The sequence below is a fragment of the Platalea leucorodia genome, assembly GCF_965183815.1.
Source record: "Platalea leucorodia genome assembly, chromosome: 10".
NCBI classification, from domain to species: Eukaryota; Metazoa; Chordata; class Aves; order Pelecaniformes; family Threskiornithidae; genus Platalea; species Platalea leucorodia.
In genome coordinates, this window is record NC_138832.1 from 3,004,505 (window position 1) to 3,021,862 (window position 17,358).

The 17,358-nt window shown below is 36.2% G+C and overlaps 1 protein-coding gene across 1 annotated transcript in view; it reads left to right on the forward strand.

Annotated features, from left to right (window-relative positions):
• The window catches only part of LOC309595686 (connector enhancer of kinase suppressor of ras 2-like), a gene marked incomplete at its 5' end in the record, with an annotated part of 209,411 nt that overhangs the window by 111,498 nt on the left and 80,555 nt on the right, over positions 1 to 17,358 (forward strand). Inside the window, 2 exons of the mRNA XM_082322943.1 lie at positions 615 to 734; positions 12,324 to 12,383. Of these exons, the coding sequence (XP_082179069.1) occupies positions 615 to 734; positions 12,324 to 12,383 (180 nt within the window). The remainder of the gene's footprint in view (positions 1 to 614; positions 735 to 12,323; positions 12,384 to 17,358) is intronic.

Below are 17,358 nucleotides of genomic sequence, written 5' to 3' on the forward strand. Positions count from 1 at the left end.
TTACTCTTTGCCTTTGATGGATAGGTTTAATCTGTCAGTATCACTGCTACCACCTATGGAATGGGGTTCCTACTTCGAAGGTGTTCCTGTGGATTGGCATTAAGATTTTGAGATCTTTAGCTGGAAGGTAGGATAACATAAAATTATTGCATAGTTGTAGTGATCTAGAGTATCAGTTAAAGGATGTGTTCAAAGATGCAGTGGAATTCTACCTCAGGAAATGGATTAACCGAGGCACTTTTCTGCCAGTGTAATTTTTAACAAAGGAAAAATTTTCTGAGTTGTATAATGCAGAATTCACCTAATCGTCACTGTTGGTAGGGTTGCTCTCATTATTTGCTAGCCAAAATAGGTTATTAAGTTGGTGTGTAAGGCATTTATTTTTTACATATTTCATTCGACTTCCATTGTATTTATAATGATACATTATAATGACAGATAAGATGAAGTTCATCGGGTATTTCTTTGTTCTTGACTTTCATGCACCTGTAGTTTTTACAATACAAAGAAATAAAATTACCTGTTTATTCTCGGGTAGTTCTCAGAATAAGAACGTCTTTGCTAGTAGTTTCAGTTTAATATGAGGAATTATATTGACTTGTTTTTCTTCGTAGTGTAAAACCTTGTCTGGGATTTGTGACCACATCATTTCGCTCTCATCTGATTCTCTGGTGTCACAGTCAGCACATCTTGAGGTAGTTCATCTCACCAGCATTATGCCCAGTGAGGGTTTGGTAAGTAGCAAAGCAGTTTAAAGTTTAACTGTTAGAATACAGAATACAAGCCTCTGGTCTTTAAGGTGATTTCTTTTTTTAATTTGTCAAGAAATCAAAATGTATTTTCATGCAGTGTCCTACTATTTCTTTTTTGGTAAGCTGAATCAGATTTCTGAAAGTGGTTTAATTAATTTATATAAATTAAAGGGATTGTAATTTTTTTTTTTTTTTTTTTAATTAAAACCTATTTTACCTAGGGCTTCATGTGCAACTGTGGTAACTATAGGAGCAGCTAAAGAAAAGTTATAGTCCTTTGATAGCCATATTGTAGTTTTTGGAATGTACCAAATAAATCCCCAAATACATACATGCACAAATAAAATTAACTAAATATCATTAATTAATATGCTTTGAAAATGATTAGTGGAAGGTATGTTTCTTGGGCTTGCATAAAAATAGTTATAAGTCTCCCTAATGATTCAGTTCAAATAAAACTTTTAGAAGTATCATCCCAGAAACAAAATAAATCCCTTATATTCGTAAATTGTTGTTCACTGAGCAGACTGGTTAGGTGTCTTCTGAACATCCCAGCTGCCCTGCGTGAGTAATGGATCACACTATTAAAATGTTCTGCAGGGATGATAGTCTAATATTTATTTGGCTACCGCTTTTAAGTATTAATGTACCATTACATTTCTTGGACAAGGGATTTTTGTGAAGTTTTAGGAGTCAGTGGGTAAAGATTTCTGTCTCCCCTCTGTGGTCCCCTACTTTACAACCATTCTGATATTGGTAGGCTATAGGAGGATTGTACTTGGAAACCTAAGGTCCTAATAAAAGCTAGAGTGTAAGGTAGCACTGCAGGCACTGGGATGTTCTTGCACATCCTCCTCGAGAGACAGGCTACTTTTCCCAGTACGATCTCTTATACTGTCTTCAGCTGCCTTCTCAGGATTCCTCCCCCTCAAGAGGAAGGATCCAGGAATGTTGTTCTTGGGTTGGAGGAAGCTGTTGGAGGAGGAAAAAAGGGGAAGTGGGTAGAGAAATTGGTAGCCATGAGGCTTATCTGCAGAAAATTCCAGAATTGACAAATTAAAAGACATTGCAGTGTAACTATACACGTTGTGGCATGTTTCTTGTTTGTAGTTCAGCATGATTTACAGATTTATTTTAAATTTCTGTTAGTTGAGATGTTTTGTATTATTTCAATATCTTACTTTTTGTTCTGACATTGAATAGCAATGAACATCATATGCAAATCCTGTCAAAGTTACAAGAGCATAATTATTTTGAGGTATGCATATTAATTTGAGAATGATGTAATTTAATAACATGAGGGGGGTTGGTACGACAACATAAGTTTACTTTATTCTTAGACTGATTTAGTCAACAAAGAACATTACAACAGCATAAAACACATTTAATTTTAATTCTGTGGCATCACAGATGCTTAGCCCAGTACTTAATCCTGAAGACAGATACAATTTGCTTGCTGTGCTGCTGCATCCCAGTAGCCAAATGTGTTCCTTTTGTGGCCCAGTTTCAGTCTTCTCTTGGTCTGATTTCTGAGCTAGTGCAGGGATATCCAGGAAAGCCCAGGTCAGTATCGTTTACAGCTTGTGTAGTATACGTGCTGTCAATCTGCCAGGGCTTTCAGCTTGCATTAAGACTACCACGTCCTGCATGCTAGCAGTCTGGGTCTCTGTATAGCTCTCCTTTCTATCCAGAAATGTAATGGATTTCTGCTGGTCTACTTAGAGGAAAGTTCACTATCCGTGCTGAAGAGAACACAAACACAGACAGGATGTATTTTCCTCAGAGATGATGGAGCATATCCAGCAGGGCTTGGCATTGCTCGTGTGTCCCATTCGGTGCTAGCTCTAGATGTAGGACAGGGGTGTAGGCTGGTGGAGGACAGAAGGAATGTATCCTGCCTCAAAAATGGCATGTCCGACAGTGAGCTGAAAACTTAATGGTGTGCAATATTAGGCAGGCGTCTTTCAGGAGTTCTTGGATATGAATGGTATACTTTCTAAGCAGCTTATCATAAAGTGTTGGAGTATGATTTAAACCTTTAAGGCATGAGTGACCAAGACGAGAGTTGTCGGCTGTATTGTTGTGGCCTGTCATGAGGTCCACGCTTTCCTCCAGACCACCCTCTTTTCTAACGGAACAGGAGGCAGACAGGGCCCGTGCTGTAATAGTGCTCTAGGCTGGACTCTGTCACTGGGTGGAAGAACCATGGTGAAGTTCTCCATCCGCAGTGTACCCATAAGTTTATAGCCAACAAAACTGCAGTAAGCGGGCACTGCTGACAGAGGACATGAGACAAATACGGCAATCAAAATTGCCCATCTCTCTTTTTTTTTTTTTTTTTTTGATAAAGTGAAATCACAGCAAATAACTGAGTTTTCTGTGCCTAATTGTGAAGGCGCTATAACACGTTAGGTTGGAAAGTTCCTTGTAATCAATTTTGCTGACACTGTGTTCTGTTTAGAAAAAAATATGAAAAAGGACTATAAATGGGAATAAAAGAAAAATCATGTGAAAAGGAAAAGAAAACATTAATCAGAATCAAATATAGAACAGAGTAATGAATTACAAATGGCTTTCTCATGATTGTATAGCAGTTTTTTTCCACAGGATCTCTGCTCCATTCAAGAGAAAAATGAGTGCTATTCACTGAATGGAAAGTATTCAGAGTTCCATTTTTATCCTTACCATTCAGTGTAGGGGTTGAGGTCTTATTTACCATACTTCAGCTTAGCTCTGCATTCCCTTGAGTTACTAATTTCATCGTGAGATTTTTTTTTTTTTATGGCCTTACTGAGTGCTTCACAGACGCTAATTAATTCATCCTCACAACACACTTGTGAAACTGATATTGTAATTTTAGTTTTAGAGATAGGAATCTAATGCACAGAGCCATTTGTGTCAAAATCACCAAAAATCTATTTTGCAGGATAAGCTTACTATACAATTTTTCAGAACACTTGTTACCTTTATAGCATAAGTTTAAAATACAGTCTTTCTTGGTTTTAAGTGTAGCTAAGGTTTTCAGAGCTACTGAGAACTCTAGCATCAGCTTCATGCAGGGTTGGCATCTAGAAAATGAACACAGTTATTTGCGATTGGTGAAAAGTGTGTGGTAAATGACTTAGATTTATATGAGAATTCAGTTATCTGGAATGATATTCAGTTGATAAGCCTTTCTCTATTTTCAAAATTCGATTTGCAAAACTGCTTTTATTATAGGCCTTCTAATTTCTTCAACAAATGAGCCAGAAATCCTATAGACATTGCATAAGCTTACACATAAACTGAATTAATTTCCAGGTCCAAGTCCATACAGTTACTACACGGAGTCAGAACTCCTGCAAGGCCGTGTCTGTGTGTTTAATTGTTTAAATAAATTCTGGATCATAAAGCATTTTCACAAAGGGACTGTATGTCATCTGAATGTGTACCTTCAGTTTTAGCATTTTCTAACTTTTTATCCATGCTTTTATGAGCTTAATAGTCGTCTTTTTCTTTTTTTTTCCCTCTCTCAAGTATCTTCTTTTTCAGTCTGCTTTATTAAAAAATAGTCTTATCTCATGCATTCCCCAGAGCACACTCTCTGCTGGTAGTTTCATGGCAGCTTGCTGGACAAAGGAATTTGTATTGGGAAGCACACATTTTAGGTTCCGTTCCAAGTTCTGATGATTGTGTTTGCATCCTGATCTCTGCAGGCATTTGCTAGCCTCCAGAAACATACTGGGTTTTTTTTCTCTCTCTTTCCATTCCTCCCCAAGCCGTACCAGTTGCATACACCAGTCAAATTGCTTCCTCCTTTTCCCTATGTAGCCACTGACTTTTCAGTGGCAAATACTAAAACACCCTCCATATATATTCCATTTCATTTTAAAGTAACTTTAAAGATTGTAAAACACTTTCTCCTGAATTGTAGTACTAGGTATGGTAATACCATTTACATCTGAAGTGTACTGCATGATCAGTCTGAATAAGATGGCTGGAAGGCAAAACTTTGTTTCAAACTACCAATTTGGCAAACTTGAAATGAACGCCTGTAGAAAAGATGTATTAGACTCTGAGAACCGCTGTCAGTTCTGACCATATTGACAGAAAGAGAACATGCACATGTAAGTTTCTATGAAATGGAATAAAATAACCTTAACTTAATGATTTAAGAAAATTCCCTTCCTTGGCTTTCCGTTTTTCAATTCTTTGAGTTATTTATATTGTCAATTGTAGCATGACAAAGGAAATTGGATCATTTTAATACTTACAAATACTTTTTGCAAATTACTTTTCTTTCTGCTTAGAGAAAGATAGGTTTCCATTCCATTGCATTGCATGGTAAACTTCCTTTTGAAGTTACAATAACTTGTGGTAAAGGAAATATGGCATGATTTTAGTTTTTAGACACTGCATATAACTGCTCAGTACAAGGCAAGATTTTTCTCAAAAATGTGATATTTGAAAAACCTACTCCCCCAGAATTTATTATGTTTCAAAAGTCCGTAGACCAAGTTCTGCATTTAGGAGTCCCATTATTTCTGTTTAGTGATTAGACAAAGCTGGTGCGGCAGCACAGCACCCGCTTTAAATGTCTTGGCTTGATGGACCCGGCATAAGCAATAGGCCCTTGAGGCAAGAGTTTGTGTTACTGTTTGCAGGGGGAGAGGTGCAGCTCCTAAGCTTGCTACTAAGTCCTCGAGGGTGAGGGTAGGTGAAAGGCTATGCGAACCTTACTATTAATTAGCTCAGACTAAATCCGGAGCCAGCTTTGGAGCAGTTTTGCTGTCAGATAAACAAAGGCAGGCTAAGGGAACCAGGCTTTTAAGCGAGATGGTGGATATAGACACCGTCCGTAAGATAGGAGCATGGAGGATTTTTTGAACTTTGGGGTTTTTTTCTTCTACTCTTGGATGATCACAGATTGTCAGTAGTGGAAGACTGGGGTTTTTTATTAGAGCCAGTATTATTTCAGACTAAACTGTTCTGTTTTTTTAATCTTCTGAACTTGATGAGCTGTACATATATTTAAAGATACTTCTGCGTAACATGCAGCTTTAATCTTCTTTGAGATTAATGATTACTCTTAAGCAGGAGATTCTAAACAGGCAGGCTGTTGGGTTTTTATTGTTTGTTTTCGTATCTTCTGATGTCTGAGGAATGCTTTGCTTCTGGAATGCAGTATCACGTTTATTCCTCTTCCTTTCACTTTTTTGTTGTTGTTTTCTCTTGTGTCTGAGCTTCTTACTGCTGATGGAAACAGTGTAATCTGTCACACTTTAATTAAGATATACACTGCTCATATCCACAGCTTTGTTAATTTTTCTGCAGAGGGAACTTATCCTATTTTATTTAAGAATTTAAGGGAAGCAAAGATTGTGGGAATAAACATTTTTATAAGACCAGCTGTGTATCATTGGAGAAAAAAAAAAAAAAAACAAAACCAAACAAACAGACAAGCTGTCACATGCAAAGACCCAACTTTATTAAGGATTATTCATCTATCTAATGTACAGCTACCCTTTCAAATAGTAATTCTCTTTATCTGGAATTTGTAATTTAAGGTGATGGAAGCCAATCTTCTCCATTTTTACAAGAAAGGAATTGCAAGAGAATGCAAGAAGAAAAAGTAGAATATGAAGGCAGCTTTTTTGTGGAAATACAAATGGCTGTCCTAAAACTGTTAGGGTGTCAATCTAATTATTTCAGATTATTTTTAAAGGCTTACAGAAACTTGACGAAGTTCCATCATGCTTGACATATAAAGGTTCTCATAGCCTAACTTTTTTGTTGTCCATGGGTTTCTATTTAGATAGGATTTAGTAAAAGCATTATAAGAAAGAAGAGTAAACTCTCTTTTGAGTAAGATAGTTCAAATAAATACATAGAGCTGTTGTTATGCTATATAGTAGCAAAGAAATTCATATGCTTCTGTCCAAATTTGATAGTTAGAACAAGGTTAAAGAACCATTTCGTGTTTGGGGCAAAAGATCAAGGGGTGTAACAGTTCCCTGGTAGTTTGTAGCATTAAAAACCTGAATCTTTGCTATTGATGCTTCACTGTGTTATAAAAGCAGAGCCAGCGGTCTTCTCCCTGTAGAAGTGCTGTTGAGACACGTAGACCATTTTATTGCAGTTTTAAATACCTGAATTTTCCGTGCAGAAGTATTTTGTCATATTCCAGAAAAGTAGTGGTATGAACACATGAATCATCTGATAATAGGTCATTGTTATCCCAAAAGGAATAGTGGCCTACAGTTGGAAGTGTTGGAAGTATGAGCCAGAAATGCTCATACTAAGAGAGTTTAGTCTCATTGTGAAATTCAGAGCTCTTCAAATATTGTCTGAAATATCCACGGATTAACCTGGGAATAGCTGTTAACACTTAAAAATACACTGTTGTCATTATATCCTGGTTAATTAACCAGATGACTCTGCAAGAAATTTTTCAAGGAAATTCCACTTATAACTGGAAACACCATTTTCTGGGGAATAGTCTCTTTAAAATGGGATTTTAAATGGCTGATACCTTCCCATATGTTTTCAAAGGTCAGATTTTAATTAAAAACATTTAAGTCATTCTCTCACTGGGGACAGTGACAGAGTTACTCAGGAACTGTCAGGTTCTTGATATAACAGCCTGTGAAACACTTCCTTGTTCTGTAGCACCTCTCATATATTAGTATAATTCTTTGGAGTTTCATATCTGACCTATCACAGTAATTAAAGAGCAACTATTTATTTCTAACCCCCTAACTGCTGACTAACACTCACCTCTTGCCCAGAGATAAGGGGTATAGTTTGTGATTCTTCTGTGCTCTGAGACCATTTGTGGGATTCAAGAAGAAACTAGAATCAGAATAAAGACCCATTCTTGAAAAAAAAGGAGAGACATCATTTTGAAAAAGGAGTGCAGTGATATTCTGCTTGGAAGGGCAGAGAATAGATCAATAAGAGGACAGAAGATTGGGAACTGAGGAGGGGATGACTGAGTTACTTGGGTAGAAAGAAGTGAATAGGATGTGATAGTGAGGCATATGGTAGGAGAACCCTGGAGCTGGTTAAACAAGGAGAATGGATGTTCGTGAGCCAGAAGAGCAGGAAGAAAGGAAGACAGCCACGTGGAGAGGGCAACAACTGAAAGTGGAAGGAAAGAGGTAGGAGAAACCTCTACAGTAGGACTCAGTTGCGTAGATGTAGATGTCTGGTACCGTTTTAGATGCCCATCTTTCAGTTGCCACTCCAGAAGGTTCCCCGTCATATCTACCAAACGTACGCATATTTCTTTGTTGCTTTGAAGTGACTAAATATTCTCTGGATATCACTGTTTAAGCAGATGAATTCCACCCCTTCTGTCTGGATACTGATTGTGGGACTGGATGTGTGGAGGAAGAAGCTTGTGGGAAGATTGGGTGTTGGGCACTGAACACAGAAGGAGAGACTAGAGCTGATGGGGGCGGGGGAAAAGAAGCTTGTGTTGTGGAGACTAAACAGGGAAGAAAACTTATTTGAGAGGGATAGCCGTTCGTGTTGAAGAAGGAGCAGAAGACAGAGGGAGGTGGGAGACAACAGGAAAAAAAGCCACTTCCCACTGCAAGTCTCCGATCCAGACCCTAGGATGAATTCCAGGATTCAGAAGTTCCCTCGTTTATGTGCTTTTTTTCTGTGAAACCCACTGATAAAATATTCATCTTGTTTAGTCTTAGCCTGATGTTTTTGCTATTTTACTTACACGGCTCATATGGCTGAAATCTATAAAATAGTTTGTAAGCAGTTTGTGTAAAGAGTTATATGACAATAATTAGCTCGCAAGAGTGTATCTTCATTTCCATCAGATTTTATAACAGAAGTTAATAGGATCAAAACAGCGGATATGTGGATCTTCTTTTAATAAATACGTTTACAAGTTAATTAAAGATTATGCTTATATAAAAATACATTACTACAGAAGAATATGGTGCTCTTGAATACGCTGAATCAATATAACTGCTTTAAGCCACAGGTAAAATAGAAAATAATTGTAAACAAAATAACTATTTCTAACAGTTCCAGAAGTGTTAGCAGTTGTCGCAATAGGATCTACTTAGCTATTTATATCTGGGCTTGGGAAAAAGGCTTGCTGCTTCAATTTTTCAACTGCTTCAATTCTTAAATCAGTATTTGCCTGGAACTCATGTTATCTGACAGAAAATTTTTTCAGAATGTATTTCCATTTTTTTTTTAGGCTTATTAACCATAAAAAAATGCTTGTATTAGTGGAAATGGAATGAAACAATGATGAACAAAAAGATAGCCAATAGCCCATTAAATTGAAAGAAAGGTCCAGCTCTTGTGCCTAATTCAGACTGTGAATACTTGCGTTCTTTTTCTGGGTTCACAGAATTAACAGCTCTTTAAATGACTAAGTTTTGCAGTTTTGCAATTTCTTATAAGCCAGAGTAGATGATTTTCATTTTTCACTGAAGTTTGATAAAAGTGATCCCCTTAAAGCCTTCTGTTTATATCAATAAACTGCTTTTTATATATATCTGAGCAATTTAAACTATTGAGGGGTTCTGCTAACCTGTGCCAGTATTGCTTAAAATGTGCCTGGAGATTCTAGTCTTTCTCTTTACAAATGCTGATTTTAAAAAGGAAAATGAGGATGGGGGTGGAGATGAAGCAAACCAGTCACTAAAGTAGGGTTGACACAGACTGCCCTTTAGAAACAAAATTTTTCTAAGTGTCAGTGTCTTTTTATGTGGAAGGATAAATTGTCCTTTAAAAATCTTCCTACCACAGAAAACAATTGAGAGCTGGATTGAACTGTACACACTGCGTTACGCACTGCGTTATCTGTTGCAAAAGGACAGGCAAGTGCTGACAGTCAGCATATCAAGGACTGGGGTTCTTTTAGGGAAAAATGTTTACAGGGTTGGAAAGAATGATTTGAAGCAGGGAACATATCAGGCCTCTAGAACAGATGACCTAGACTAAATTAAGCTGTTTTCAGAATTGGTGTATGTTTTTCAAGGGGTTCTTTTTAAGAATACTTTCAATCTTGTTTTGAGTATTATACTCCAAACTTTCCCCTGAGCAGAAAAATATTTTTGGAGCTATTATTTTATATATGATAGATATGTAAAATATATATGTAATATATATTTATTTTATATAAAATACCTTGCATTCTGAACTATATAAAATAAAAAATGAATATAACAATTTTTATATATTTTAGATAGAATGTAATCTTTCAAGGTTTTCAGGTAATACAGATATGTCAAGGAGATACAGTGCTACTGTAATGGTCAACAAGAAACAAGCTCTTTTGTTATTTTTCTTTTGGGAAAACGAGGATGAAAGCTCTATCTAGGATAATTTGAAAGCTATGAGTCATTCAGTAAGACTGTTTATTTTTATATTTTTGTTCTTAAAGTTTTATAGCTAAGATGAAAGAGCAGATAGCAAAATGTAGGGTAATTCTTAGTGATTAGTTGGGTTTTATGTCTCTCAGATGGCATGTGTTAAGAGATAAAATTGTAATTTGATGTTTTCCAAAAATACACATAGCTTAACAAGAGGCTAAGAACTTTATGAAGAAATATGTGATAAAATTTAGTGAAAAGTTTAGCACTATGTTCTGGTTTGGCCTTAAAAAATCTTAGTCTGTTGGTTTGTTAAGTGGGAAATGAATTTTGTCAAAACTAGTAGGGTGTTAAAATTGTGATATTAAATTTGATATTAAAAGTGTGGCTGGAAATGTGTTATTGAAGTCTACTGTGTGTTAAAATAACAGACTTCTCTGATGGATGCAGCAATGTTGTGCAACATTCCGGCTAAAAGTTCGCTGTGGAAATCCAGCGTAACACGTACTAGGTGGATTTAAATATCTCTTCAAGACTTTTAATGGAGACTCAACATCCCATGTCCAAGGAGAACTTTCAGGGTTTTTCATGATCTAGTGTTCTTGTTTATGGCTTTGAGTTGACAAAGAGAAAGAGAATCAGATGTTTGTCAGTAACAGTTGAAGGTACTACAGAGACGATAAAATAGTGAACACTGATAAAATTAAGCCAGCTGTATAGAAGGAAATAATGGAAGACTCCCCAGAAACTTCTTTCTTCCAACTAATCAAATTTTATGAAAGTAATTTCAGGACTTAATTTGGACATTTTTGTTATTTACAAATGAAATAACTTATAAAGCAGTCTCATATAAGAGAACAAGTAGTTATGGTGAGTAAAATCTAAAATGGAGTTTCCTATCCAGCAGAGTTAAGCGACCTTATCAGTTTTAGCGAGTCTTTACTTTTAAGATTTAAAAAAAGTTAAAACTTGATGAAATAGAATTAGTTTACATTAACGTAGAAGTCACATTTTTCTCTTGATGAAAAATCAAAGCAGCTCCAGCTAGAGCAGGTTGCTCAGGGCCTCGTCCAGTCAAGTTTTGGTCATATCCAAGTCAGAGATTCCACAGCTTTGCCAGCCTGTTCCAGTGTTTTATCATCGTCATGATAAAATTGAAGAAAATAAAATAAAATTTATTCTTTTTGTTTTAAACTGAGTTCTAACTTGTGTCCCTTGTTTCTCAGCCCCCCACTGTGCACTTTCAAGAAGGGTTTGGCTCCATCTTGTCTATACCCTTCCAATTTAGGTAGTTGTGGAGAGCAATATGATCTTACCTTTGTAGTATTTTTCCTTTTTTTTTTTTTTTTCTCTCTCTTTCTTTTTTTCTGGATGTCTCTGTTTGTGTAAACACCTAGCCTGAAGATCTTCATCAGCGTTCAGGAATCTTGAAATTGGCTTCTGTGAACAAAATGTTTTTTCTTATTGCTGGGGGGTCTAAACTTTCATTTTGACAGCACAAGGTGATGCAGAATTATTGAAAGGATAATGAATCAGCAGTACCAATTAGATTAATTAGATTTCAAAATTTGATGGATAACCATACTATATGGAGAGATGGGAAGCAATTGAGTCTCGCTGACATTTAAGGCTCTGTGTGTGTGTGTACAGCTAGATAGATACCTACTTAGGTTGTCTCTCTGTATCTTGTCAATTGCCTTCTTGAAGCAGAATTCTTGCTGGACTAATTACAAAGATCCTATTAGTTCACCAAGCTCATTTTTCTCCATAAATTGGCAATATGAGTATGGGCTCATGTCTCTTCTGAGTCAGGCTATGGTTTCATTTTTATTGAATCAGTAACTCTCTGAAGATGGGGCATTTAAGTTTAAAGTCTATTCCTGTTTGTGGTTTCAGTTTTGACACTTCTTTCGTGTCACTAGTGATAAAAAGAGGTCATGTTAAATATTTCAAATACTGCATAGGAACAAGCTTTTATGCTGACGCTCAGTGTTGTATTCTGTCCAAAAACTTTGGAATAAAAAAAAAAAAGCATTAAGTGAGAAAACTATGCTGTTTATGATGGGTCTTGATACATATTTGTTTAACTTAGATTTGCAAATGTTAATTGACCATGGTTCCTTCCAGTCTGTTCAAATGTTACAGTCCTTAAACTGGAATAAACATACTATTTTAATTATCACGCAAACATCATTTATTTGTTTCTTACAAATATTAATTACCTCTCTTGCTCTTTTTTCAGGGAATGTATATCAAATCAACATATGATGGACTACATGTAATCACAGGAACAACTGAAAATGTAAGCTTTTTTTATTCTAAAAGACTTCTATCATGCATACAAGTACGTTCTGTATATCTGCAGTGTAATTTTGTAATATGAAAACTTGCTTTAAAGCAAGCCACTTTTTATTAATACTTTCTTCTTTTTATTTTCTGTACATGTATCACCTCTGTAAAAACTCAGAACCCTTGAAAATAGACATAGAAAAATATCTATGATGAAGTGACTAATAACTAACAATAAAATAAAATCTTGAACTTCTGTCCTCAATGGTTCTTCCAATATACCTTTCTAATAGCGTTCATGTATATGTTCTTTCTGGCACAAAAATGTCTTCCTTTATATTAAGTAAATTTTTCTCACTGAAGAGCATCATCATTAGTCTAAAATAATATCTCTTGTGTTTAATTTTTCTTCTCTACTTTAGATAAATCTCTCAGAACATAGGACCGTTCAGGTTCATATAAAAAAGAAGTATTTTTACTGTCAACAGAACAGTAGAAATAATATAACAGGGGGGGAAAAATCTGCCTCAGGTGTTTATATTGACCAGAGTAGTCACAAAATTGCAGTTACTGATAAGCATAGTTGTCATCTGAGCAGCCTTAATATGTACAGTCAGATAACTTTATGCAGTGAGTAAATATTGTCATACAATGATGAATACTTTTTTGCTCAGAGTTCTTTGTTTTCTTCTTAGAATGAACAGTGAGTATTTTTGTGAATTTTTTTTTGGTTTTTTGGTTACCAAAAAATATTACCAAATTAATTTAAAAAGCGTGTTAGAAAAATTAGACTTCTGGAGATGATGCCTGTCCTAGGGTTGACTCACAGAAAATCAGTAGCTTCTGCATGTCTAAGCAATTCAGTAAAATAGATTGTAAAATAATACATTTTAAAATAGTTACAATATCAGCAGTATGGGTGGATGTAAAAGACATGGGTAATGGAGAAAGATAACTTAAGGTATTATATTTGTGTCCTGGTTTCAGCTGGGATAGAGTTAATTTTCTTCTTAGTAGCTGGTAGAGTGCTCTGTTTTGGATTTAGGATGAGAATAATGTTGATAAGACACTGATGTTTTGGTTCTTGCTGAGTAGAGTTTACACTAGTCAAGGACTTTTCAGCTTCTTGTGCTCTGCCAGGTGCATAAGAAGCTGGGAGGGAGCATAGCTAGGACAGCTGACCCAGACTGGCCAAAGGGCTATTCCATACCATATGACATCATGCTCAGTATATAAACTGAGGAGAGCTGGCCGGAGAAAAAAGGGCGATTGCTGTTCAGGAACGGGCTGGGCATCGTCGGTGGGTGGTGAGAAATTGTGTCGTATATCACTTGCTTTACATTATTATTATTGTATTATATTATTATTATTACTACCATTCTATTTCATTTTACTTCAATTATTAAACTGTTATTATCTCAACCCACGAGTTTTTTCTGACTTTCACCCTACCAATTTTCTCCCCTACCCCACGGGGGGGGGGGGGGAGGCTGAGCAAGCGGCTGTGTGGTGCATAGTTGCTGGCTGGGGTTAAACCACGACAATTTGATATCAGACACTTTATAGAATAATCTTTGATAAACCAGAAAGTTTTCAAAGCTAGCAGTAATTACTGCAGGACTATCACTAAGAAGGGAGAAATTGTGGAAAGGAGCAAACGGATTTTGGTACATGAACAGAAGAGGATGGATGACTTGATGTTAAAAAAACAAGTTAGTTAACAATCCAAATGACTGTTGTGTGAGGGTGTATAAAAAGTTCTTTTATGAAAATAACCATTCCTGAAAAAATTGTATTAGGACGAGTTCAGCACCATTGTATTTTCATGTTTTCCATCATCTGTAGTAAAAATACAGAAGAGACCAAGAAAAATACATTAATTATCATTTTCATTGTAGTCCCAGAAGTGTTAGGCAAATCTGAACCAAAAGCACACGAAAATGCTGCAGCACATACATCAGTATGACTGATCACAGAAGAACTAAACAGTGTGACAAGAATAACAAAGTAGCTTCTAAATATTCTTCTTGTTACTTAACTTGCAATTCAAAATTATATAATTCATAATTATAAATTTGAAAAAAATAGATTGACTTCAACTGCTGCAATCTAATTATTACGACAGCTAATAGGACCTATCCCTTCTGTTTCTCATATAGTGTTTTAGTCACACTGTTTTCATTCAGTCTTGGATCTGTTTAACAGCATATAGCTGGATAAATTACAAGTTTATATTTTATAAAGTTAATATTGAAATTATGTAATGCTGACACCCACAGAACATAAAATAAGCACTGCGCAGCTAGCCAAAGATGTAAATGCTTGCTGGCATACATCAGTGGTATGCTGGCCCATATGGGTGCGCTTCATATGTGGTATTTTGTTCTGCTTGGTTTATATATACTTATTTATGTAGTGTTGCATCATAGAATTTCTGTCACTCAGTTTTTAGACAGTGCAAACCCGTGGAAAGCCTGAAAATTTGTGCCTCACAATTTGTGAAGACAAGTCTAATGCAAATTAAACTTAAAATTTGTTTGCTTGTTTGTATTAACACCATTGGCAGCATTTAGAAGTCTTAAAATAACTATATGTGTTTCTTGGGTCCTGAAACTTATGAATGATCCATCTTGATTATGTTGCAACAGATTTTGTTCATAGATTGAATTACTCATGCTATAATTAATCCACTTTTTTTACTGTAATTCTAATTCATTTTAGAAATCGAATGCAGTTTGTAGGGAAAATATTTATATATTCATAATTGAAATTCACAAGAGGAGTTACTAAATTGCCAGCCACTAAAGCTTTTATTTTTATTTTGACTAAACTTTAGATGTCAAAACTTTTTGATAAGACACCACCATTGCTTTTTTGTTTTTGCTAAAAGTGTAAGCACATGTGCAGATAAACCATCTTCAAAGACCTTTAATTTCTGGCATTTCAGCAAATTGATTTTTTTCACTGCTTTTGAAGGGGAAGTTGACCTCAGAGCTAGTGTTTAATTTTAAAAGATAATAAGTAGCTCAGCCTCATCAAAGTCAGGAAAGGATCTAAAAAGGGAACCAGGCCTTTGCTTTTCTAAGTAACGTCAAAAGAAGTTAAACATTATGAATGGTGGTGTTTACTTCAGTTTACTGCTTACCTTTCGTTCACTGTTTAAAGCAATCAAGTTTGTATTCACATGGAATTCTAGAAATATCTTTCTGTTACATGTTTAGTCCTGTGCAAAAGAACAGCCTTGCCAAAAATTTCCACTAAAAGGAGACAGTGGCACTGGAGCCAGGTAGTTCTTCACACCATCCCATAAAGTAGATAGGTAAAATCCTGTTTATTTTAGTGCAGAAGGATTCAGATGGCAGGAGTTGATATCTGGCTGTAATGACCAGCTAGTTTAGCTCAAGGGCTGGCCTCCCTACTACAAGGGAGACAAACCCTTATGAAAGAACGAGCAGAGATCAAGGAGGTGAGGAGTTTGCACATGGCTTGTGTTGGGGAGGTTGGGCAGAGCAAGGTTGGGAATGATAAGCAAGCAGTAGGCTGAAGGTAAAAGCTATGCTTGGAATAGCACCTATAACACACTTGGAGTCACTGTATCAAATATTGGCTACTTGCCCTATTGGCTTGTTTCTTCTGATTGAATAATGAATGATGTCTCCTACTACTCTCCAGCAGCTGTGTAGACTGCAGAATCTATTGATTTGTCAGCAGGTGCTGATTATTGGAGGGTGATTTGACCTCCTCACAGATGAGTCTCTTTGGCATTTTATTCAGAAGTAATTGTAGTCATTTTCTTCCTAGTGGTGATTGGGGGGTTTTTTGTATTGTTTCCTCTTATCTTTGTTCCTTTTAATAGTTTATCATATGTTCTTAGTCTCCATCCACCAAAGGGATGGAAATGATGGGTGGGACTTGTGGTTGGTGAAAACTGTCCAGCTGAAGAGCTCTTGCCTATTTCCTGGAAGTCTTGATTGGTACCCAGTAAGGTCATGAATATAAGCTTCTACAAGTCACCTTTTGTTCAGATAAATCTTTTCTTCCTTTGCATTTGTACCTGGCTCTTTTGCCATGGGCAATTTATATTATAGGCTGCCTCCAAAAAACATGCAGGAACTGAACTAAGTTTTGATAACATAATTCCTTTTTTGTGAGGATCTTCTTCAACAGTATTAGAGCTAGACCACTCTCTATAGCTGCAAGGGGCTCTTTTTCTGCCTTTCTTAGCAGTCTGCTTCCTTGGACAGGGAACTTGAACTGTTACTCAAAGAGTATTTTGCTTTAAACATTGCTGCATTGTTTGAGACGGGGCAATCTGTCCTCTCCTCTCTCTGACTCTCTATCTAACAAGTAGAGTAAACATTCAACCTTGTCCAAGTCTCCTGGCTGGTGTACTTCCTCAATAGCTAACTTCCACTGTGATTTATTTCTTAAGGTGGTGTCTCAGTTCTTTAATTCTTTTCTGATTATTTTCTCTTGAATTTCAAGTTGGCGTACTCTCAGTAGAACACTCTTGTAAGCTAGCGCACAATGCAAGTAAGTTGCCGTGAATTCTCAGTTCTCTACTGAGTATGACTGCTGATCTCCCGCATGCCTTACAGATTGATTTTAGAGATTTAAGAGCTGGTTTCATTGAAGCATTTAAAAATGGGTTGCTAAATAGCAGTTGACCATGTTCAACTAGCTTTTCAATGGGTTTTAATCCATTTTATTGTGATCAGAAGAAGCTATCTTTTCTGTTACATGCATGGTTGGTCCAGCCCTGTCCCTGACCATGCGGTAAGCTCGGTATTTGTTGACTTAACAGATTTACTTCTGTATGATGTAATTTCACTCGGTGTATCCCCAGCAAGATTGTGACTGCTCATACTCCCCACAGAGAGGTAAAGAAGCTCGAATAGTTCAACCAGTCAAAAAGGCTGTTCATCACCAATGGAAGTGGGATTCTAGATTACTTCATCAAATTGCCAGCTGTAGCCAGAAAAAACATA